A 25,855-nucleotide genomic window follows, 5' to 3' on the forward strand; every position below is an offset into this window, starting at 1 on the left:
TCATTGGGCACTGGAACAGGCTGCCCAGGGAGGTGGTTGAGTCACCTTCCCTGGAGGTATTTAAAAGACAGGTGGATGAGGTGCTGAGGGGCTTGGTTTAATGATCGATAGGAATTATTGGACTTTGTGATCTAAGAGGTCTTTTCCAACATGGTGTTTCTATGATTCTGTGATTCTTTTTTGCGTTTTCAGGCAGTAGAAACTTGAAGGCATCGTGAGGATTTGTCCTGAAGGCTGTAGTTTTTCTTTAGCGCAGTGGTCTCAAGGAGTCTGTCTCTCTTTGGAAGCCAGTAACGCAGTTTTTTAGCCTGTGATTGAGAGTAAGATTTTCAGGAAGAGAACAAGTCTATTTATAGTCAGTTCTGAATACTTATATAAAAGGCATTGCTTTCTGTGTTTTAGATGAAATATACTGTACTGTCAGTTTGCTCGAGAATAAAAATATTTTATATTCTACATAAAATTTACGGCATCAACTTTTGGGATTGTAAATGTCCATATTTATGATTTCTAGCTGTTACCTAGATTTAAACTGTTCACTGACCTATGCCATAATCCAAAAATATACCCCTAGCACTTGTTTTATTTCTGCTTTAACAGTTAATGTAACTTGTAGTACATCCACTTGCGTAAAATTGAGATTTGATTACATAGCCCCGTAGCAGATTTAGTCTTTGATTCCAAGACAATGGACACTATTATAATGCATGAATCAGTACCTGCTTTTTAATAATAAGTTGCTTTTTCCATCCAGTTCAGTAAGATACGTTTTTCAATGTAGAAAATCTTGGCCTGCAGTGTTTTGTAAACTTCTTTCATATTGCTTAGGAAATTTTAAGTTTCCAAAAGTTAGGCTTAATAAGTAGAAAGGTTGAAAGATTTTCTTTTACAGGAAGTATTTTGGAGTGGTTATGGAACATGTTATGGAATATGTGCAAACAGGATGCTCCAGCACACTTGTGTTTTTATCCTGGTGCTTGAGCTCTCTCTCTCTCTCTCCTGAACTGTATTTAAGATTTAATTTACATTATAATTTGCAGCTTCAAGAAAAGTTTTTTATAAATTGTGCCTACCATTGATAGTGTTAATATATTATGTTGGCTGTCATGATCTATTATGATCTGTCACACTTCCCTCCCAATTGCCTTCATCTTTTTGCACGACTCCTAGAGCAGAGCAAACAAAGATTTTTAATAGAAGTTTACTTAGAGGATTTAAGTGCCTAAATGCGTTTAAAAAATAAAATGGAAAAGATCCTTTTCTGACATAATAAGAAAAATATACAACTTCCGAAAGCCTTTTTTCAGTTGTTTTGTTCATGTGATGATATAATTGCACACACTTAAATTGAGGCATAGGAATTCTTAAGTATATATCAGTAGGGAAAATGAATGCCTGGGTATGCCATATACAGATTGCTTAAGTTATCCTTTATGTTTAAAAGCTCTGACTAATAAAACTGTGTGAAAAAAAAGCAAACAACACGTGATGACTATGTCAGAACTTTATATTTGCTTCTGTAAAAGATTCTGAAATTTTCATCAGTACATTTTTGGTGAACAGCTTGTGTTACTTGAAAAGACGAGAAACATGGTGCTTATGCTTGTGCTTGGCTGCAGCCATTATTGACGGTATTTTTTTTTTGCTTTGGCTCTGTTTCTTCTTCCGTGATACAATACAAGGTTGTTTCCTTTCCTCTTCAGATTTCTTCTTCTCTTCAAGTTATCCCATCATCAACTATTTAAAGAAAAAGATAGAGGAATTTGTTTAGCTGAAAGCCTGAAAAGTCTATATTTTCAAAATGGAATGTGTTCACAATAGTAACTGTAGTAGTGGTCATGTGTGCAGTAAGCTCCTGTATTAGAGGGCATTGTTTCCTTAAGGTTCTTAGCTTAGTTGCAAGTTTGTTTCATTTTCTGAACCTAGGGAACAATTTTTAATACTGTGAAGTTACTTCTATATATTTTTAAATAATATAAATGGGTGCAAAAGGACAACGGATCTAAAATGTTAGAATTTCTCATGTGTAGACAGGAAAAGTTGCATTTTCAAACTTGAAAATATTTTCTAAGTGTCCAGCCCCAGATCCACAAGCCACACGCTTGCCTCCAGGTATGACTGAGGGAGTCATTTATCCGTCCAGTGATCTGGAGGCCAACAAGGTCACTCTCAGGGTGTGAGAGTCAAAAGCAATCAAAAGCAATATTTATTCTGGCTCTGGCAAACATAAACAGACGAAAATACTGGGGTGCACAGACGAGACATAGGGGTGCGACTTCCCAAAGTTACAGGAACAAATCCCAAGCTGTTCAGAGCACAATCTGTTCCCCGAACGCAGCCGAGGTCACTTGGATCCAATCCAACACGTGCACTGTAAGGTAACAGGAGGGAGACAGAGAGAAGGAGAGAGAAAGAGAAGGAAAGAAATGTCCACATCAATGGCAGCAGCAGTTATTGGACATGCGTGGTCATAGCATCTGCTTCTTCCGGTCTGTGGGGCCCAGGCTGGTCCGATTGAAGTGATGGGTGAGAGAGAGAGTGAGAGCGTGGGACTGAAAGCCACCCCGTGGCTCCTTGCGAGTTCTTTTATAAGGCCCGTCCGACCCCCCCAGTGCATGTCGGGCTGCTCTTGCCACGTGGCAGCACCCACCATGGCATCGCCTCCCCCTGTGGCAGAAGCTCCAGACCTTGAGCTCAGCCAAGCAAGGGAGAGCGGTGCTTGCTCCTGCACTGCCCCAATGCTGAACCCGGGCCATAACCCAGGCTCCATCTGCGGGGAGCTCTGCTGCTGCACCGCCTCCGCTGTTCGTTGCCAGCGCCGCAAAATGAGCACACAAATGGTCCACCTTTAGACAAAATATTTAAGGCAAAGAAAGAAGCATAGTCAGGCTTTACAGTAAGGTATGAGTAGAAAAAGTAATATAATATGTTTTCCTTTGTGTGTGCATGTAAATATATAAAGTGTATATATATGTGTATTTATAGATACAGAAGGATATGTGTATATATATTACTTATACTTAATTCAGAAATGCTATTTACTTTCCTTTTTCTGCGTGTAATTGAAATAACTAAAGAAGTCAGGAAAAAAAGATTTTTAGATTTATTATGAACTCATTGTTACGAAGTACCTGTCCTATTCTAGAAGAGATTTAAAATTAAAATAACATGGAGATATGTAGGAGTTATTGAACAGTTCCTTTGGAAGTTCGTTTGATAAATGCTTGTAAAGCATCTGTATTTTTAATACCACTCCCTAAATTAGTAATATTTTAAATAGACAGCTGTTGGTACTGTGGCTACGTATGGTGATTAGAAATGGAGTATATTTGTTACAATGCATCAGAATGACCAATTTGAATCTCATTGATAGGTGTGGTTGAAAATACTAGAATCTACTTTGTTATTGTATTCCTGACAGACAAATAAAAAATGCTTGTCATATATGGTGTAGATACTCCAACATTTGGAGAATATTAAGCGTGCAAATAGGACTGTCTTTAGTTCATTCCATGTTACTTTCTCAGCGTATCCACAGAAAAGGTTACTTTAGGACTTACTTTCCAGGGTAAATAGCTCTCTGAGTTATATCTTACTGTCAGCATTTGGATTAGAACTGGCAAATGGATAGAACTTGATAACCTAGTGGTTAAACAGTGCTTTTAGAAACCATGATCTCTCTCTGCCTTTTTGTGAGTATGGGAGGAATGTCCCAGGTAAATTTGTTCTGTGCATTTTTTATTTATTTTCAATTTCTAATCAAGTTTCTTTGTTAGAATTTCTCTAATCTTAAAAAAAAAGTAAGGAAATATGAAACACATTTTTTCGTGTTTAGTGAGGGCTATAATGGAAATATTTTATTTTAAATTATAGTTATTATTTTTGAAGAAGTCATCCAGCCAGACCTAGCTGTAGTTGCAGGACAGTGAGGTGGTTATACTAGGTTCTACAGAATAAATACAGACTATGAACACAAAGATTTGAGATTGAAGCAAATTTTGAGCCTTTGTGACATTATAAAATCTTAACCTTCTGTACTCTAAGGTGAAACTAATTATGTGTCGGAGTCTGAACTACATATTATAACCATTCAGCTGTGAAGTAGGTTAGCATAGTTCACTTAAAGTATGTTGGAAGCTATCTGAGCAGAACAACAAGGAATTTAGATGTTGCACAGCAGTCCGTAATTTTTTTATGTTAATCATAGATTCTGTTGTGTGTTCATGCATACTTTATCACATGAGTACTTACTAGAAAGCATCAAGAGCAGTGGTTAGAAATATAAGGCATTTTTTGTTAACTGTTTGCTGAAGATTTGTTGAGCAAGACAATCCTGTTCTCAGTTACTTGTGGCTTATTCAGTATTTGTTGTTGTCTTAATATTCATGAACAAAGTTACCCAAGAAATAGATGAGGAAATATAACAAAATTTGCCAGATGAGTAACAAAATGCTCCTTTGAGGACCCACAACTGTGAGGGGGAGTAGGCAGGAGAGCTGAATTTTGGAACACTTTTTTTCTGCAAAAGTTATCAGAGAACTTGAATTAGGTTTATGGGGCAAGATTTTGGTAGCAGGGGACCTGCAGAGGTGTCTTCTGTGAGAAAAAACCCATGTCTGACAGCCATTTCCAGACAGCTCAAAGATGGACCTGTTGCTAACCAAAGCTGAGCCCATAAGTGACACTAGTGTTGCCTCTGTGATAACATATATAAGAAAGGGTAAAAAAAAATAAATCTGCATAGCAGCTGTGAGAGGAGTGAAAAAAAGTGGGAGAAGCAACCTTATAGACACCAAAGTCAGTGGAGAAGGAAGGGGAGAAGGTGACCAAGGAGCAGAGATTCCTTTTCAGCCTTTGGTGATGACTGCCCGTGGAAGTTAACAGTATGGTGATATCCATTTGCAGGTAGTGGAGGGACCCAACACCAGAGAAGGTGAAAATGCCTTGATGGACCCTGGAGCTTGTGGAGAGCCCATACTGGAGCAAGTTCGTGGCAAGAACTGTGGCTTGCTGAGAGGAGCACACTCAGGAGCAGGCTTTTCTGGCAGGAGCAGGCTTTTCTGGCAAGGAGGATCCAGGGAACTACAGGCCTGTCAGTCTGACCTCAGTGCCAGGGAAAGTCATGGAACAGGTGATCTTGAGTGCTATCATGAAGCACATGCAACAGAACTGGGTGATCAGGCCCAGTCAACATGGGTTCACAAAAGGCAGGTCTTGCCAAACTAACCTGATAGCCTTCTATGACCAAGTGACGCGGCTGCTGGATGAGGGAAAGGCTGTGGATGTGGTCTTCCTGGACTTCAGCAAAGCCTTTGACAGAGTTTCTCACAGCATTCTGCTTTGTAAACTGTCAGCCTCTGGCCTGGACAGGCGCACACTCTCCTGGGTGGAAAAGTGGTTGGCTGGCCGGGCCCAGAGAGTGGTGGGAAATGGTGTGAAATCCAGCTGGAGGCCAGTGACAAGTGGTGTTCCCCAGGGCTCAGTGCTGGGTCCAGCCCTGTTCAATGTCTTTATCAATGACCTGGATGAAGGCATCGAGTGCACCCTTAGCAAGTTTGCGGACGACACTAAGCTGGGTGGAAGTGTCGATCTGCTGGAGGGTAGGGAGGCTCTGCAAAGGGATCTGAACAGGCTGGACCGCTGGGCTGAGTCCAATGGCATGAGGTTTAAGAAGGCCAAATGCCGGGTCCTGCACTTGGAGCACAACAACCCTATGCAGTGCTACAGACTAGGAGAAATCTGTCTAGAAAGCTGCCTAGAGGAGAGGGACCTGCGGGTGTTGGTTGACAGCGACTGAACATGAGCCAGCAGTGTGCCCAGGTGGCCAAGAAGGCCAATGGCATCTTGGCTTGTATCAGAAACGGCGTGACCAGCAGGTCCAGGGAGGTTATTCTCCCTCTGTACTCGGCACTGGTGAGACCGCTCCTCGAATCCTGTGTTCAGTTCTGGGCCCCTCACCACAAGAAGGAGGTAGAGGCTCTGGAACGAGTCCAGAGAAGAGCAACAAAGCTGGTGAGGGGGCTGGAGAACGGGTCTTACGAGGAGCGGCTGAGAGAGCTGGGGTTGTGTGACAAGAGTGAATGGCCTCAAGCTGCGCCAGGGGAGGTTTAGGCTGGACATTAGGAAAAAATTCTTCACAGAAAGGGTCATTGGTCACTGGAATAGGCTGCCCAGGGAGGTGGTTGAGTCACCTTCCCTGGAGGTGTTTAAGGCACGGGTGGACGAGGTGCTGAGGGACGTGGTTTAGTGTTTGATAGGAATGGTTGGACTCGATGATCCTGAGGGTCTCTTCCAACCTGTTTATTCTATGATTCTATGATAAATGGCCCATGGGAGTAGCAGAGATGAAGTGTTATGAACTGACCACAACCCCCCTTCCCTATCTACCTGTGCTGCTTGTGGGGAAGGAGGTAGAGGAGTTGGGGGTAAAGTTAAGTCCAATTTCAAAGCTGGTATTTCCAATTAAGTTGTGTGATAGAGAAAACGAAATCTAAACCACTACTTCTGTAATGAGTTTCATGGATTCAACATGCTTTTTTTTTTTTTCAACTGTGTTGCTAGCTTTTTTCTCTGCCTGTGAGCACAAAAGGAGCATGAAGAGGAGATAAGAGAATACTTTTTATGTTTGTGATGTCCTTCTCACAGTTTTGCAAACTCTGTGAATTCAATTACAAGTGTCAGAGAAGGGAACAGGTACAGCAGAGTTTAATTAGAGGAGAGGACTGGGGGAGCCAACAGAGATATTCCCACTTAGATGAGTCCGTGCAAGTAGAAGAGTGACTCTCAGGTGTATTCACTGCAGCTGAAATAATGAACAGAAAAATAAATGAATAGATAAAAGATCAAACATAGTGAAGAGCCAACTTGTCTGTTTTCAGATCCAGAAGGGCAGTTTTGGGTTGTTTTTTCAGGTGTGTACGTAGTAAATGATGCTTTGAGAAAGAAAGCAGTTTCAGATTCATAGCTCACAGCTGGGAGCTGCGATAGCTGGAGAGAGACTAATGATTGAAGTAGTAGTGTTTCAGCTCTGTGTTGGCTTTCAGTGTTAAATATGTGAAGATACAGTAGCTCTGTTACAGATTAAATAATAGAGTACCATATAGCTGTATTTTGAGTACAGTCCTACTTCCAGAAATATCAGTTTCTTTAAGTAACTAGAACAGCATATAAATATTTTGGAAAAAAAAAATCAAGTTTTCATTGTTAATGTAATTTCTGTAAAGGAAAGGAATATACAGTTTCCTGAGGATGCTATATCCTGGATATGATACGTGACTAATACAGGATTATATCATACTTGTACAAAAGGTACTGCCCCAGTGCATGGAGTAGTTCCTCTGTCTCCAAAACAAAATTATTGTAGATTGGAATTCTGTGTGAGACTTTGCATTCTTTCAGTTCTGCTGCTTTGTTGCTCTACCGAAGATATTTACTTGGTGATTTCTGTGGGAAATTCCAAAATTCAGAGAATTATCCTTGCTTCCTCATCAACACTGTTTTGGTTTATATATGGACTTCTAATATCAGGCACTGTGAAAGTGCTACGGCTAGGCCAGTGGAGAACTTAGCTCTAAGTTTTTAGATAGCTGCTACTGTGGGCAGTCACAAGTGATCTGAGCATGTTATAGACTTTTTGATACTGTAAATCACTTTTGTTGGCTGATGTACTGTAACCAACAGAATTATTCGTGTATACTTTTCCCTTGTGAACTTCTGGGTTTCATACTTTATGGCAGTTTTATGGAATTTGAAGATTAAATTGCAATTCAATTTCATAAAACAAATGAAAATAAAAAATGTAAATATGGTCAGGAAAGTCAAAATGGCCTTTTTAACAAGCAAAGTATACCTCAAGATACAAAAAAATTAACTGAAATTAATCCCTTTTAATACAAAGTTAAATTAAGAAAAACTAATTTTCCAGCAGCAGTGGATTTTTATTTTTATGATGACTTTTGGGATAGCTGCTTGGCTTTCTAATTGATTTTCATAAAGGAATTATTCAAACAATAGCAATTGAGACAAAATATCCTTTACCTTGTGTGTTTTCTCTGTGGTTACATTAAAACAATTCTATGTAGCAACTTTCTTTTAAAGCGTATATTGATAATTTTCTTTTTTTGACTTTCTGTATAGAAAACCATAACAAAATAAGTTGAGTGACGGGGTTGTTGACTAAATATTCAGAAATGTTTACTGTGTATTTAAATAATGCCTTTATTTAAAAAGATTGATCACTTTGGGGCTATAACTGGAGATAGTTTCTCTTTCTCATTATTTCAAACTGTAGCCTGTATTATAGAGCTACAATCTAAAAATAAAAAATCAAGTTAGAGTTAATACATTCAAACAAATACATCCAAATACCTTGCCACTTTAGCTATATAACTTGTGTGTTAGATTTTGATTCACGATATTAACTGCAACCTTGAGTTCAGAACAGTCATAACTTCTTTGAAATAGACTTTTGATTTCTTATGCTGCTGGAAGGTATTATTCTGAACTTCTAAAGATCAAATTCTTACGCTGTCACTGATTACAGTCTAAATTTTCATATTTCCTACATAATTTGTGATAATATTGTAAGTTTATGAGAAGAAAAATTGCCCTAAAAAAATCTCTAGTGTAACACATTTTGGCATTCAAGATGACAGCCTTTTAAAGCTACTTGGACTTCTGCAATAAAGATGTAACTTCAGGGGCATTAAGTTAGCAAGGAGAGAGCAATTCATGCAGCAATAGCTACAGGATATACCATTAGAGACAGGGACTCCAAGTAGCACAGTGCAGTGTGATGATTCAGTACTGAACTGTAGAGGCAGACCTAGGATATGTAAAAAGAAAACACAAACACCTTAAGAAAATGTAGAAAAATGGGTTGAGATAAGTAATTGAAGGAAAAGAAACATTTATTTCGGCAGGGGTGTGTGTGTTTGTTTTGTTTTGTTTTCTTCACAAACCTATGTGGTCTCTTCTTCAGGATAACTACACGTTTGCACAGCCAGGAATTCAAAAGAAAGTGAAAATGTTGGAAGAACTTGTTAGTCGGATCGACGGTAAGTCTTAAAAGCTAACTTAATTTCTAACCAGTGTTTCATTGAAAGTGTTTTGTTAAACTCTGCAAGAAGTCAAGCCAATATCAAGCACTTACGTGCAGTGGTGGGGTAGCATTGCCTTCCTCAGCTGAGGTGTCACAGTCAGTCAGTTTGTGGCAAACTGGCATTTGCAAGTTCACTGTTGTGTATCATTTAAAGAAAGCCACTAGAGCATGAGCCACTTTCATTACTTTTTATTAAGGCAATATAATAAAAATTCAATGGCAATTTTTTTTGCAGCAGAGTAATGACCACATACAAAAGGCAGCCAGTATTCATTTCACATTGAGCTCGGTGATTGTAATTCGGGCGAGCCACAGTGGTTGTTTATGGCTGTCCTTCGGCACTATGTTTTGTGCCTCTGTGCATCATTTTGCTATCTGGAATGCCTGAATAATTTCTCTGCGGAATCCAATTAATTATGAACTCTGGAAATAACATCTTTAATATTATAGATAAATTACAGTGTGTGCAGGGGTAATTTTAGATTGTGCTTTCATGTTTTAGCAGGGCACTTTGAAATATTTTCTACCTTCACCCTTAAAATAATTCCCTTCATGAAATGCTGACTGTCATATTGCTAGAACAGAGTTTAATTAAATGAAATGCAAGAGATAATGCTTGCCCATTCTAAACATACTCTCTTGATAGTTTGTTAAATTAATGAACAAAGTATTAACAAAACGTTGCCAAGCAGAACCAGGCATATATTTGCAACACTACTGTGTCAATGATGAGATAGAAAAATATTTTTTGTGTAGCTTAATATTTGATAATCTTCTTGGAAAGATTAATTCTATCTTTTCATTACACATACTATGATTTTTTTTCTTGTGCCAGTGCTTACCATAACAGATTTTGGTTTGTCCTGTATGTATTTACATCCCAAATATTTGATAATGCTCTTTGTGCCCTTTTAGGACGTTACAGTATTTTTAATCATCAAAAACTGAAAGCAGGAGAAAAATCTTTATGTAAGGTTACACAGTCAATGTAAATGTATGTAAAACTTTTTTTATTGCATCTTTCTGTTTAAAATGTAAATTAATATGAAAAACTGAAGAGGATACCTCTGCATAGAGGGTTGCTGAATATTGATATTAAAACTATTTTTCAAGTACTGTATTTTATGACTTTAACAATTTAACTGCTTGCAATATTGACTTGTTATTTTGTAGTTATATCAATTTGATGTTTACTTTTCAATTATTTATAGAAGCAAATGAGTGCATATTAAATAAAGTGCATAATGAAACACCTATAAGTAGATTTCCTGAACACGGTCAATGAATTTTTATATAAACAATTTTTTTAGGGAAGTTTTTTAAAATGAAAAATAAAAATGTTAAGTATAATACAATGTTTTATTGTTTAGTTTCTGAGAAGGAAAGAAATTTTGTAGTCTTATTTGTACCTTCAGCACTTTGCAGATGTAGTTTAACTTTTCTCAGTGGTTAGGTTTGGGCAGAATTATTTTTAAGGCTTTACACTAAATTAAAAAGAAGAGAGAACTGTAGCAAAGACAAGTATTTACTTAAATTGCCCCTTACCAGGCTTTTTAACTGAAAGTAAAGTGCAGGTTCCTGATTTTTATAGGATTTGAAATAAATTTGTGAGGTTTTTATAGGACTAAAAGTAATATGACATTTTTTAAATAGTCCTGCATGAAAAAGCTGTGTTTGTTTGTCTTTCTAAATGTGGATCCATTTTTTTTCTTCAGTGTTTTTTGATCTAAATTATATAGTATTTAGTATAGGAGGCAACCCGTACAACATATATTTTACTTTGAGCTCTACAGTATGGCAGATTTTGATCAATGTCTGTGACTGAGAACTGCCAAGATTTTTAAAAAATGTAGATGAGTACTGAACAGTACCTTTTCTAGACTGGAATTTTTTTCTGGTAGTATTTAGTAGACATTAGTGTTTGCTAGTGTTGTTCATACTGTCCTAAATACTTAGAAAGTGACATCTTAGATTAATCTTAGTTTTAGATCATTTGCATGGTTGAGTAGTAGAGGATGATTTCCTTGTTTTGAGCAGTATAGTTGGAAAAAGCGAAGTAAAATCTTTAAGGAATTATTGCAGGTTTACTTTACAGTGTGTTGTCCATATGACATACCTGTAGTGTATGTAGAAAAGATGTTAAAGGAAACTTAAATATTGGGCATAATAATGCCTCAGAGCGAAGGAAAATTTCATTATAAATTTTTTCATTGTTGAAATTATGAAGTATTTTAAAAAGCTGTTGTTGCTGTTTGAAAAGGAGGCCAGTAAGATTTGGATGTAATTGACATTATGGAAAGCTAGAACTAATTTAGGTTAACTGGAGTCCTTGGAAGTCAATATTTCAAACCTCTGCTCTCGCCTCTTTGTCTATGGGGCAGAGCCAGCTTGGATCAGACTTTGTAGCCTTGCCCTGTTGAGTTTTGAGTAACTCCAGGCATAGAGATTCGGCAGCCTATATGGGTAAGACTGTTCAAGGGTTTGACTACTGTTGCAGTGATTATTTTTTTTTTTCTTATATAAATAATTAGAATTTTTGTTTATGGAACTCATGTCCACTGGCTTTTATTTTATCTCTGTGTAGTTCCGAGAAGAATCTGGCTTCATCTTCTTCACGTCCTCTCATTAGGTAGCTGTAGCTGTTCATAGACTTCGCTTTTTAAGTCTGAACAAATCCAGTTCTTTTAGCCTCCTTTCATGTGTGAAGTGCTTCATCTTTCAAGCTACCTTTATTGCCCTCCACTGGATTTGCTCTTGTATGCCAGTGTCCCAGAACTGGCTTTAATGCTGCAGATATAGTCTCAAAAGTTGTGAATGCAGAGCAAACATTACTTCTCCTGACCCAGTGGCTTCTCTCTTGCTTAGAAAGCCCAATATACAGTTAGCTTCTTTTCTGCAAGGGCACACTGCTGACTTGGGTGTAGCCACTTGTACACCAGGACCCTCAAGTCCTTCTTGGCAGAACTGCTTTCCAGCCAGCTGGTGCCTGGTCATTGCTGTTGAATGAGACTATTCCATCCCAGATACAGGACATCTGCCTCTTCTGGGAGGTTCCTATAAGCCATTCCTTCAGCCTGCCAATGTCCCTCCAAATAGCAGCACTGACTTTGACCATGTCAACCGCTTCGCCCAACCTGGTATCATCCAAAACCAGAGTCCACTCCATGCAATTGTTTGTTGTTAATAAAGGTGTTGCACACTATTGGCCCTGATATTGACTGCTGAGGGATGCCGTTAGCAATTAGCTGTCTGTTGGACTTGGTACTGCTGATCATGACCCTTATAATACAGTGGTCCAGTTAAAAGTTGGAACAGTAAAAGAACACATTTTTCAGTACTTTTAGGGCTGTTTCTTGTTGTCTAGAAGACTGTACACTCAGTTACTTTCTCCTGCCATAAAAAATACACAAAAGTGTATATAAGATGAAAATAAATTTTGTTAGGTAGGCAATGATGGATGCGTACTGCTGCCATTTCATAAACTTTTGGATGTCTGAGATAAGGGATCCTGCTTTCTTGATAGAGTCACAACATAGTTGGCTTAAATTATATATTATTGTGCTTTACTCCTCTCCATTTCTTTTTTCTTTTGTCTTTCTATCTTTGTACTTGGTCTGCTGTGCTGTAGCAAAAGGGTTGATGTGTATTTAGTAAGCTTGTCTTGTTTTTAAAAAAAGTCTTGCAATCTATATTTACTGTAAATATCCTAACTGCTGATTAAGGTTATTGTGGAAGAAAATAATATTCCTGTTGCTACTGTGTCACATGATTTTCTTGATGCTGGGTAACTGCATGGTGAAGAGGTTCTTAACCTAATAAGTAGCTGTGTGAGTGGATGAACCTTGGACAGCTTGGTTGCTAATAGTAATGGATTACCAGCATATGAAAAATGTTAATACATTATGTTAGTGATTCAAACAACCTTCATTAGCCCAGCCTTGTGGATCACAACTCTTCTCAGTGTAACTGTCCTTGTGTGCATGCTGCAGAACATTACAGTAGACTTCAAACAGCCAAGCTGCTCTGTTAATTTAGTCATAATCTAAGTCTGTTTAAACTCCAGAAAATAATTTTGATGAATCGTGTGTTTAATGGAATTTCTGAGTTTGTTAATAGAACGTTGTTATAGACCAGATGGAATTTGAAGATAAAACATTATTCAGTCTCATTTATCTCCTTGTCATCATCATTCAGATTGTTCTAGGAATTATATAAAAGTATTGAGAGGGACGATCAATAGATAGCTCAATAATGTAAGGAATCTGTTATAACTAATTATAATTTCCGTTTCCTGTAATGTCAGTAGAGCTTTTCTGCTCTAAATCATGTACCATCTCTCATGGTTTGTAAGAGTTCATGCTCATGTGGCATGCTTCATTTAGGCTTGAAAGCAAAAAAAAGTGATATAGGAGTGCCAAAATTAATTCAGAATTTGTATTTCCAGAACTTAAATGTTTAGCATTTGGCTAGTTTCATTCTTGTGTGAGTATTAGCTTCTTCAGTTTACCCTAAGATGTCTGGTAATTACATTAGAGTTTGAGGTAGCCATTTGGAGAAGGCTGAATATTTGTAGATATAAGTATTATGGTCTTAAATAGTGTGGCATTTTTTCTAAATTAGTTTTAGAAAAAAAAATATAGCTTACTATGAATTTATTTGTATTTATGTCAGCTTTGCATTAGCATTACAATAAACTATAAAAGCAGTATTGACATATCATTTTAGTAAAAATATTCTGCATCTGCTGTGCGGGTAAGTTTGGGAAGGTTCTTTTCTACATCTTTTATAGAAAAAATCCTTGTGTTTGCATCTGTGTTCTGCACACCCTGATCTGTGCTTATGTTTTCTTGTAGTTATATAAATGCTTTGTTATTAGTGTTCCAGCACTATTCTTGCACTGATAATCACCATTTTTCCTGTAGAATTGGCCCTTGAATTTTAGTAACAAGAAATGGAAAAATAAAAATGCAGAAGAAAGTTCTTACTGTTGCTGTATATATTTTCCCCCCTTCTTTTAAAAACAGAAGTAGTGTAAAAATGCCTAAGAACATTGAGTGCTGCATTTGCACTTTCCCGTAAGGTAGTTCATTTAAAATTTTTTAGTTTATTTCCATTTTAGTATTGTACAAAAAAAATTAGATTTTTTAAAAGGAAGAAAGAAAGATTTTTTTTTTAGTGCAACATTGTAGTTGTTACATGAGATATTATAAAGAATGGTTGTTTTATTAAATACTACATGATTTTGTTTGGTGAAATAATTTTTCTTGTGCCAGGTGAAGTTAAAATGTTCTTTCACCCTTTGAAACCATGTCATATTAAGGATTTTACAAATCCTACTTTTTTTTATTGCTTCCATCATGTAAATGTGTTTGTTTTATTCATTTAAAATAAAATAAAAATTAGATAATGCATTTTGTTTTAATGTTTTGAACAAATTAATCTTGCCTCTGCTAATGACGTGTTATTGACTTATTTCTGTCTTGGGTTACAAATGTCTTCAATTGTCCGAGTTCTGTAAATAATGCCACTAATGAGGACTTGTGATAAAATACCTTCATGTCATGGCCTGAAATTATTACTTTGCATATATTTTTCATATGCTTGCACACAGAAGTTTAAACTATCAATCTCTTGTATATGAGATTGTATATATATGAGATATGTATGTATATACTTGCAGATCAGGTTCTTCATGAAACATAGTCAATTAAAAAATGTTCATTGTTATAAATAATTTTTTTGTCCACAGTTAAAGAATGTATTTAATTGCACCATTCTATGTACTCCTCATGCTTTGAAATATTCGCTGTAGATGTATCTAAAACGTTGGTTGATCTAATGCTTAATATTTATGTGTCATGTTACTGGTCCGTATTTAATTGGAGATGCTTATAAAACATCCTTCATTAAAATAGGATTAGTGCTGGTGGAACTGTCCCTTCTAATGTCTGAATTAAGAACTGCATGTTTTTTCTGGGCTGCTAAAGTTTTAAAAGTCCAGACGTCACTTGGAATTCCTACCATTACTGCTCTGAACATTGCATTGCTGTTTAGCATTCAGCAGATTCTTGTCCCAGGAGATAAAGATGCCTCTTCCCATAGAACTATCCAGTGCTTCAAAGAAATGTTTCATAGAATCATAGAATCACTTGGTTGGAAAAGACCTTTGAGATCATAGAGTCCAACCATACCTGTCCACTACTAAATTGTTTCCCTGTGCAATTCATCTAACCATCTTTTAAATACTTCCAGGGATGGTGACTGAGCCACCTCTCTGGCAGCCTCTTCTAGTGTCTGATAAGTCTTTCAATGAAGAATTTTTTCCTGATGTCTAATCTGAACCTCCTATGGTGCAACTTGAGGACATTTCCTCTTGTCCTATTGCCTGTCACTTGGGAGAAGAGACCAGCGCTCACCTTGCTACAGCTTCCATTCAGGTAGTTTTAGACAGTGATAAGGTCTCCCCTCAGCCTCCTTTTCTGCAGGCTAAACAGCCCCAGTTCCATCAGCTGCCTCTCTTAAGGCTTGTTCTCCATCCCCTTCACCAGTTTTGTTGCTCTTCTCTGTACACGCTCTAGCTCCTCAATGTCCTTATATTGAGGGGCCCAAAACTGAACTCAGTATTTGATGTACAGCCTCACCAATGCAAAGTACAGGTTCACTTCTCTGGTCCTGCTGGCCACTCTTTCTGATGCAGGCCAAGCACTGGAGATCAGGCCTGATCCCAGGCAGGTCTGAATGCCTGTCATCCCCTGGAAGAATGAGGGTTGAAGGTTTCTGGTTTAGTGTTTGATGGGAACGGTTGGACTCGATGATCCGGTGGGTCTCTTCCAACCTGGTTATTCTGTGATTCTGTGAAGATGCCATGGGCCTTCTTGGCCACCTGAGCACGCCACTGACTCATATTCAGCCAGCTGTCCACCACCTCCCCCAGATCTTTCTCTGCCAGGCAGCTTTCTAGTCACTCTTCCTCAAGCCTGTAATGCTGCATGGGGCTTTTGTGTCCCAAATGCAGACTCTACACTTGGCCTTGTTAAACCTCATCCCATTGGCCTCAGACCATCAATCCAGCCTGTCCAGATCCCTTTGCAGAGCCTCCCTCCCCTCAAGCAGATTGACACTTCCTCCTAGCTTAGTGTCATCTGTGAATTTACTAAGGGTGCATTCAATTACATCTTACTTTACTAATAACGACTAAGGCAAAGAAGGTATTAAGTACATCAGCCTTACCTTCATCCTTTGTCGTTATTGTCCCCCTGCATCCAGTTAAGCATGTTTCAGGGTTCTACCTGGAGCTTAATTTTATATGAGTTAAGCCTAGGAAGTAATTAGAGATAACTATTGAATAGTTTTGATGCTTCCATGGTTTCTAAAGGAAGTTCAATATCCGTGCTGACTGAACATATTAAATTGCAGAGAAAAATTGTTTTACTTCTTTGTTTAGGAAAATCTGAATCTCAAAAAGGCAAAATATCGACTAATTAAGACGAATATGTTTTCTTACTGAACAACTTACTGTTATTTAATAAGAACTCGCAGAACAAATGATCCATTCAACATACCATGATAGATATAGATTAACTAATTTGGGTTTTAATTTTAATCTTAGGTGTTCATGTAGTGAACTGATGATGAATCTGTGGTAATAGGTGACATTTGATCAATCTTTGTTACATATTCAATCTGGTAATGATTTTTTTTAAAGTATGGTTAAAAAATGCTTAATTGTATGTACAAAATCATGTTCATGTTTAGTTGTATTGTAAAGTATTTTATTGACACATAAATTTGAAGTAGGATTGTGTTGAAGTATATCGAAAATAAGAGCTTTAATTGTAATAGTCGAAAAGACTGGTATTTTTTAACCACGCAGAAGCATTTTGAATTGTGAATGGAAATAGAATTTATTTAGACCTTACTGCTGCTGTTGAATATCAGTGATTAATAAAGTCCTTCTCTGTTGTTTCATCTTTATATGCCAGCTTGGTGCTGAAGTGATTAAAAATCTTGTAAGCATTTCATAATAGTTTTAATTAATTTGTGCCACAAAGCTGTTTTTCATTTTAACAAAGCCATCTAATTTAGCTCACTAGTAGTTTTTTTTAGCTGATTTTATGGTTGTAATTACTGCATTATACTTTAATCCATTCTTAAGTGATGCTCACTGAACATTATAATTATTTAACATCTCTTTTATATAATATTTTAGTGTTTTACCATGGAGATTATATTTGTATGCTGTTACAAAGTTCAGAGATTTTAGCAAGAGTTGAGAGTGATTGTAAAATAACTTGTGAATTCCTGACCTCTGTAAGCGTTTAACTTTTAAATAGGAGGTTTAACTTGATGTGGAATTTAAAAAGTGTTAGGCATAAACCCTGTTATGAATGCAGACAGTTAGGATTTAGAACTGCAAAAGCCAAGTGAATACTGCCTGGAAGTAGAAGTATCTTGTCAAATGTGTTTCTCACTGATTGTTGCACTTGGAACTCAAACTTGATATTCAACCTGGAAACACAGGATTTATTTTTAACTTTTCACTAGAACGGTAAATCTTCCTTGATCTCTACTAGCTGTTATTCCCAATAGTTTCCTCCGTTTTGCACAGTATAGTATAGTATAGTATATTTTTGTTACTTGCATTTGATTCCTTGAGGCAACTAGCTTGTCCCCCATCCCTCTTGCCACCATTTTCTTTTTCTTTCAGATCAGCATCTTGGGCTTTTTCATACTGGAATATTGGCTGTATCATGTGTGTGAAGTTATTTATCAGTCATAGCTGCTGGCTGTAAATCTAGTGAGCTAAATTCAAATACATGATTGTCTCTGTATTGTCGGCCATGAGGAGAATATAATTTAGCAAGATTTCTGGGTTGGTGCCAATCATCTTTTCATTTTGTACAGGACTTTTCAATTAAGTTATTAAAATGTTTTTGTTATAATTCTTACAATGGATGATGTTAGCCAGGAATAAAATCAAACTAATTCTGGAACAGGTTATAATAAGCATGTAAATATTTTACTTAGATTCCTACTATTACTTGAAGAAGAATTATGTATCATAATGAGATTTGGTTTTCAAGTGCATGTACCTGATCGTTTGAATGTCTTTTTGACTCATCAGGAACCTCTTTTGTTATTAATGTATATTAATCAAAAATACTCTATCTAACTAATAATAAGTCATTGCTAAACTGTTGTCTTGACAGAATTACTTTTGTTCAGACTTTCATAATTCAGATTGGGAAGTTGTAAGCTTTAATCTGCATCTGGCAATATTTGGTGTTGGGATTTTACTCCAAACTCTTACTTTTGTCTCCCATAAACACACTGGCTTTGAACAATGAAGAAACGATTCAGGAAGAGAGAAAACAAAATGACAAAATTTGCCTTTGGTGGGTAAAGTACTAGAAAAGAAAGCAGTAATTTATTGATACAAAGTTCTTCCTTTTGGACAGCAAGATTCAGTATATGAGAGCTATAATTTAAAGGAAATGACAGTGTTTCAAGTGTAGTAGATTTCAGCATTTTATTATTACATAGACTGAATGGATAGTACACATGAGCTGTTTGTTGGTATGTTGTTTGTGGAGTCTCCGACTGAGTTAATGCAGTTGCATGAATTGCTGCTTGGGAGCAAAATGTGCTGCAAAATGGTGGAAGACAAGCATGGATGACTGGGACTGATGTAATCAAAGGAGTACTTGTTCCCTGAAGACATCTAGAAGCCTGCAGGCAGTACTTACAAAAACCAGTTTTATCAAACTCAGAGGTAAACCTTAAGCAGTCATGGAATTATGAAGAAACTGGAAAAAAATATTACTTGACACTACTCAATAAGATTGTACATTGCATCTCATAATGGACTAGGCAATACAAACTTTTCTGTAGTCAAGAACTTGCAACACTGTAGAAGGAGAGAAATGCCATTGCCTTCTCAACAGCTTATGGCAGTGCAAAATACTGGTTGTAATCGAATGGTCAGACAAATTCCAGGCTTGTAAGCATATCCCCTGTGAATGAATTTAAGATTAGCCATGTGACTTCCATTTTTAAAATTCATCCTTTTAATAATCTGGCAAAATTTAACTAATAATCTGGTGTATCTAGTAAAAGGTAAATGCTTGCATGGTGATATATGGGAGAAGTCTGATCAGTCACAAGGTAATGAAGTGCCAAATATTGTAATATTGTGACTCTTTGTCATAGGATGTTTTAAAAATATACGGGTTTGCTGTAATCTATGTTATGAAGCTTCATTATCACCATTAACTGTTAAATAATTTGCATTAAGTCAGAAATAATAATTTCTTACTACATTTGACCTAACATAGGATGAATGGTGCCTGGATTTTAAATTCAATGCTTCCTTAGAAAAATAACAGATTTTATTACCCTTGTCAAATTCTGCAGCTGAAAACTTGCTGTATTTTTATCTTTCTTGTAGTGGAGAAGTCAGGAGGAGAAATTTGGATTGCATTCGTCTATTAATCAGTTTTTTAAATGTGCTTGGAAAGGTGTTAAGTTTTATTTAACAGCAAGAGTTAATTGAGGATAAACAACCATGAATAAAATAGTGACTGAAGACCTTGAGCAATTCTGAAGTAACTCTCGGTTACACATAGTAATTCTGTCTCCACTAGGTTCCTCCATAAGTTTATTACCTGCCAAAGAAATTTTTTCTTTGTTTGCTTTAAAAATTCATATTTTCATACAGGGAACCTTCCAAAAGTGTCATTAGAGAATTAAAAGAAAGACATACTCTCTTGTTAATTCTGCAGGAAACCTTTATGTATTTTGAGATGAAAGGATTTTAAGGTTTGAAGGAATGGTTCTTCTACATATCATGCTTTCCCGTTACAATAAGTGCCTCTGTTATTATCTTCGACTTCAGAGACTATGATGTCTCTATGTCTTTGCTGTTTCATTTTTTAAAAATAACAAAGTGGCTAACTAACAAACAGCTAGACAGTGGAGATTCGCAACTGTAGTAGATGTGGAAATTGTTTTCTAAAATATGTCAGTGCTTCATGCCGTTTGCTTTCTTTGACTTGTCTTCCATTATGTTAGTCTCTGAATGATTAGTCTGTAATGCTTGCCTTTGTTGGCATGGCCCAGAAAGAAGAAAATACTGCTGAAAGGGCAACTGGAAAACAGGAGCTCTAGCTTATTTCTATGGCACATTTTCATATGTGAAGGAGCAATGCACAAACATCACTCTGCATGTAGATGGCAGTGCCAATAAGCCTCTGTGGCAAAGGTTGGCTCCTTATTTTACTGTTCATTTTGGGTTAGTACCAGAGGGAGTTACTCTTGGTTAGTGTAAGCTTTTCCAGAATTGTGTGGCTCCTCATGAGAAATAAATACCATTCTTCATTTCATTGAACTAAAAAGCCTATTTATCAGAGATTCCTAGCTTAACTGCATTTCAGATAATTTTTAACAATGAGTGCTTTTTATATGTATAATGAAATGTGTGTAACATATTGATAAATTGTAAAATGTATTGATAGATGGAGTTAAAAATGAAGTGCCCAGGGTATGAAATACTTAAATAGATTTCAGAATTGTCAAAACTAAGTCTGAAGTCAAATGTCACAAAAGATTGCTAGGTTTGACAGGAATCATTATTTGAAGGTCAGCACCAGAAGACTAATATTCTAAAGCAGTCAATTACATGGATGTGATGGCACCGTGCTGTGCCACTGTAATTTGGCCATTCATGCATGATTTTAATACTATTTTGCAGTTCCTCTTTGCTTAGATGTCAACTTTCCTAGGCAGTCATTCTGACAGTATTTCCCAGTCAGGATAATGTTTCAGTCATGCTTTAGTACAGGTTATTTCTGTCCTTACCTGTGGCTTTAGTTTGTGGTTCTGTAGTCACATACAACTTTATTCTGAAATCAGTAACACAGTGTGAGAAGCTGACATTAAACATTGACAATAAATTGTTTATGTGTACAGATCCTTCTTCCGTAAGGAACATCTGGCTAAATATGGTCATGCAAACAAATATATGCAATAAGCCTATTTGTTAAAATTATAGTTACAAATGCTTTTTATGTGCAAAATACACATTTTTGGTGGAATGCTACTTTGGAATGCATCTGTATAATGTATGTTACGCTTTAATCATAAGACTTGGTTCACCACAACTTTACATATAGATTTATTGAATGTATTGCAAAACATTAAATGTAGTCCTTCTTTCTTTTGAATTTTGATAAAAGAACTATCTTTTTTAAAAACTTTAAAATAATTTCACTACCAGAGACTGCAGTAGAAGTATTTTTAATAAAATACTTGAAGTCTGAAAGCTGACAGTAATTATATATTTTGCTTATTCATTGCACACACGTACTTATTTTCATTGAAATGGAAAATTTAAATTTAGATTATGACTGTCCAAATTACCTTTATCAGCAAAATAGCCTGTACCCATGATTACTTACAAAGTATGAAGAATTAGCTTTTTCAGTCAATGCATCTTCTATTCCAGTCTTGCATCAACTGTATGTAATGCACAGAGTTTAGTAGTCTATTTTTCAACTTGTTTAGGGTAGAAAGCAACTTTCAAGAAATTCATTATGTCTGTTAACTGTAGTTGAAATATCACAACTGGCACAATTTATTGCTCTTCATTACTTACTTTCAATGGCTGCAAGCAACCAAATGAAATTTGTTTCTGCTGTGTGAGTTAGTAACTTCAGTTAGAAATAAAACTGACTTTTTTTTGTGTCCTGCTTGATGTAGTGGATTATCTAATTATATTAGTCTGCAATATAGGTGTCTAAATGTGACATTTAAAAAGTAAATTTAAGCTGGTATCTCATTTCAGTATATTTAACTTGTAGCTAAATTTGCCTAGAGCAAAGGCAGACACATGGCTGTAATTCTGTACTTGTCCTGAATGATTCACCTAATAACAGTGTGCGGGGTGAAGAACTGGCTGAAGGGCAGAGCTCACAGGGCTGTGGTGAATGGGGTTACAACTGGCTGGTGATGGGTCACAGGTGGTGTCCTTCAGGCTTGAATTCTAGGGCCAATTCTGTTCAATTTATTTATCAATGATCTGGGTGCAGGTGAATACACCATTAGCAAGTTTGATGATGATACTAGGCTAGGAGGTGCTGTGGATTTTCTGGAGGGATGAGAGGCCTTGCAAAGGGACCCAGATAGATTGGAGCATTGAGCAACAATTAACGATTTATTTAACATTTGGAAATGTAACGAGAACAAATGCCAGAGCTTGCATCTAGGACTGAGTAATGCCAGGCACAAGTACAGACTGGGAGAGGAGTGGCTGTAGAGCAGCCTGGCAGAAAGGGGTCTGAGTGTGCTTGTTGACAGCAGGCTCAGAACGAGTCAGCAGTGTGCCCTGGCAGCCAGGAGGACAAACCACATCCTGGGGTGCATTGAACACAGCATGACCAGCCACTCAAAAGAGGTTGTTATCCTGCTAAATTCAGTGTTGCTGTGACCTCACCTTGAGTATATTGTGTGCAGTTCTGGGCCCCACAATTTAGGAAGGATGTTAAGGTCATTCAGTTGCATCCAGAGGAGGGAAACAAACCTGGTGACAGAGCTGGAAGGAATGTCCTGTGAGGATCAGCTAAGGACTTTGGGCTTGTCTACTTTGGAGAAAAGGAGGCCTCATTGTTTTCTACAATTTCCTGAGGAGGGGAAGTTGAGAGGGATGTGCTGATCTCGTCTCCCTGGGAACCAATAATGGGACACGTGGGAATGGTTCAAAGCTTGCATTAGGGGCATTTAGGCTGGATATTAGGAAGCATTTCTTTACTAAGATAGTGGTCAAACACTGGAAAAGGCTTCCTAGAGTAGTGGTTGATGACCCAAGCCTTCCAGTGTTTCAGAGGCATTTGGACAATGTCCTTAATAACATGCTTTAACATTTGATCAGCCCTGAACTGGTCAGGCAGTTCAACTAGATGATTGTTCTTGGTCCTTTCCAACTGAAAATGGTCTGGTCTAGTCTAGACTAGACTAGTTTATTCTAAGCTTTTAGAAGTTAGAGGCATGCAAGGCCTCTGTGTGGAAAATGAAAATCTAGAGGCTTCTGAAGCTTATATTGTCTTCAAAAAGTGGACTTGTACATATAAACAACTTTGTTTCATTTTTAAGCCTATTTCTCTAAGGTTGCTGAACATACATGCTTACTACATCTGTCTTCTTCCCATAACTTTTCAAGCTGAGGACTTCCTTCATCAACATGTTACAGAGGGAGGAAGGTCTACACTGTGCAGAATTCCATGACTTACATAAAGCTGATTTGTTGATTTTTTAATTATTTATTTATTTTTAAAAGTGTTGTTGATTAGCACAGTTGCTGAGGAAGGTCCACAGGGTGAGCCAAACAGATACTTGTTCTGTTTGGAGCGCCAGCTAGATACCCGTTGCACTTGTACAGGTTGCTCAGAGCTCAACTAGTGTTGATATTGACTGTTGTCTTTCTTCCGGCTGGGGCAGTGGATGACTTTGCAGAAGGCCTGGGTGTGAAGGTTAAGGGCAGGATATTTGGTTTGCAGGGGAAGGAAGATGATTAGTCACAGGGTCTTGGGACTGGAAGGCTGAGGCTATTATCACAAAATTCTCATATAATTTTAGAAATATTGACAATATGTAGGCACGATACAGAGTGGTAATGTTGTAGTGCTTTTCCTGTGCACATGACTAAGAGAAGGATTATCCAGGACTTGATGAGATCACTTTCCATAGTAGCAGTTCAGTCTATCAGAAGTATCTGATTACCTAGTTAGTACATAGAAATGAAATTAATAATTTAAAGATTCACATATCTTTCTATAGAATAATAGAGTAGTTTGGTGTGGAAAGGACCTTAAAGATCATCTAGTTGCAACCCCCCTGCCATGGGCAGGGACACCTCCCACAACAATAGGCTGCTCAAGGCCCCATCCAACCTGGCCTTGAACACCTCCGGGGATGGGGCATCCACAACTTCCCTGGGCAACCTGTTCCAGTACCTCACCACTCTCATGGTGAAGAAATTCTTCCTTCTATCTAGTCTAAATCTGCCCCTCTCCAGTTTATACCCATTACCCCTAGTCCTGTCACTACAAGCCTTTGTGAACAGTCCTTCCCCAGTTTTCTTGTAAGGCCCTATCAGGTACTGGAAGGTTGCTTTATGATCTCTTTGAAGCCTTCTCTTCTCCAGGCTGAACAAGCCCAACTCTCTCAGCCTGTCCCTTTATGGGAGGTGCTCCAGCCTCTGAAGCATATACTTTAATGTTTGCAGGAGAAGTAACAGATAGTTTTAAGATGTGCATAAACATTTTTAAAAATTTATATAACAGGAGGACATGACTTGAGGAACACAGAAACCAGGTCTACCAAAGAGTGTTTTAACCACAGCTGGATGGAGGCTGGGAAGTGCCATGGAGAAATGAGTTATACATTTCCATGGGTACTCATTTTTACACACCGTTGAATGCAGGATGTTGAGATATGTGGAGCTTTGGTGTAATGTGTTGTGATTGGCCCTATTTTTAAAGCTCAATATTGATTGTTTTTAAATTCTAAAAAAATTCTGCTATGTTCTTCCATATTGAAACAACTGTATCATGTCAGCTGACACTCTCATATAGCCATGAAATGTATTGTGAGAAAAAGTGACTCGGCTGCTGGATGAGGTCTTCCTGGACTTCAGCAAAGCCTTTGACAGAGTTTCTCACAGCATTCTGCTTGAGAAACTGTCAGCCTCTGGCCTGGACAGGCGCACACTCTCCTGGGTGGAAAAGTGGTTGGCTGGCCGGGCCCAGAGAGTGGTGGTAAATGGTGTGAAGTCCAGCTGGAGGCCAGTGACAAGTGGTGTTCCCCAGGGCTCAGTGCTGGGTCCAGCCCTGTTCAATGTCTTTATCAATGACCTGGATGAAGGCATCGAGTGCACCCTTAGCAAGTTTGCGGACGACACTAAGCTGGGTGGAAGTGTCGATCTGCTGGAGGGTCGGGAGGCTCTGCAAAGGGATCTGAACAGGCTGGACCGCTGGGCAGAGTCCAATGGCATGAGGTTTAACAAGGCCAAATGCCGGGTCCTGCACTTGGGGCACAACAACCCTATGCAGTGCTACAGACTAGGAGAAGTCTGTCTAGAAAGCTGCCTGGAGGAGAGGGACCTGGGGGTGTTGGTTGACAGCCGACTGAACATGAGCCAGCAGTGTGCCCAGGTGGCCAAGAAGGCCAATGGCATCTTGGCTTGGATCAGAAACGGCGTGACCAGCAGGTCCAGGGAGGTTATTCTCCCTCTGTACTCGGCACTGGTGAGACCTCTCCTTGAATGCTGTGTTCAGTTCTGGGCCCCTTGCTACAAGAAGGATGTTGAGGCTCTGGAGCGATTCCAGAGAAGAGCAACAAAGCTGGTGAAGGGGCTGGAGAACAGGAATGGCTGAGAGAGCTGGGGTTGTTTAGCCTGGAGAAGAGGAGGCTGAGGGGAGACCTCATTGCTCTCTATAACTACCTGAAAGGAGGTTGTAGAGAAGAGGGTACTGGCCTCTTCTCCCAAGTGACGGGGGACAGGACAAGAGGGAATGGCCTCAAGCTCTGCCAGGGGAGGTTTAGGCCGGAGATTAGAAAAAAATTCTTCACAGAAAGGGTCATTGGGCACTGGAACAGGCTGCCCAGGGAGGTGGTTGAGTCACCTTCCCTGGAGGTGTTTAAGGCACGGGTGGACGAGGTGCTAAGGGGCATGGTTTAGTGTTTGATAGGAATGGTTGGACT

The 25,855-nt window shown here is 38.0% G+C and overlaps 1 protein-coding gene across 1 annotated transcript in view; it reads left to right on the top strand.

The window, feature by feature from the left end:
• The window catches only part of TBC1D22A (TBC1 domain family member 22A), a 171,424-nt gene that overhangs the window by 69,482 nt on the left and 76,087 nt on the right, over positions 1-25,855 (top strand). The window contains exon 10 of the mRNA XM_069849907.1: positions 8,981-9,056. Within this exon, the coding sequence (XP_069706008.1) occupies positions 8,981-9,056 (76 nt within the window). The remainder of the gene's footprint in view (positions 1-8,980; positions 9,057-25,855) is intronic.

The sequence above is a fragment of the Phaenicophaeus curvirostris genome, chromosome 1 (assembly GCF_032191515.1).
Source record: "Phaenicophaeus curvirostris isolate KB17595 chromosome 1, BPBGC_Pcur_1.0, whole genome shotgun sequence".
Lineage (NCBI taxonomy): Eukaryota > Metazoa > Chordata > Aves > Cuculiformes > Cuculidae > Phaenicophaeus > Phaenicophaeus curvirostris.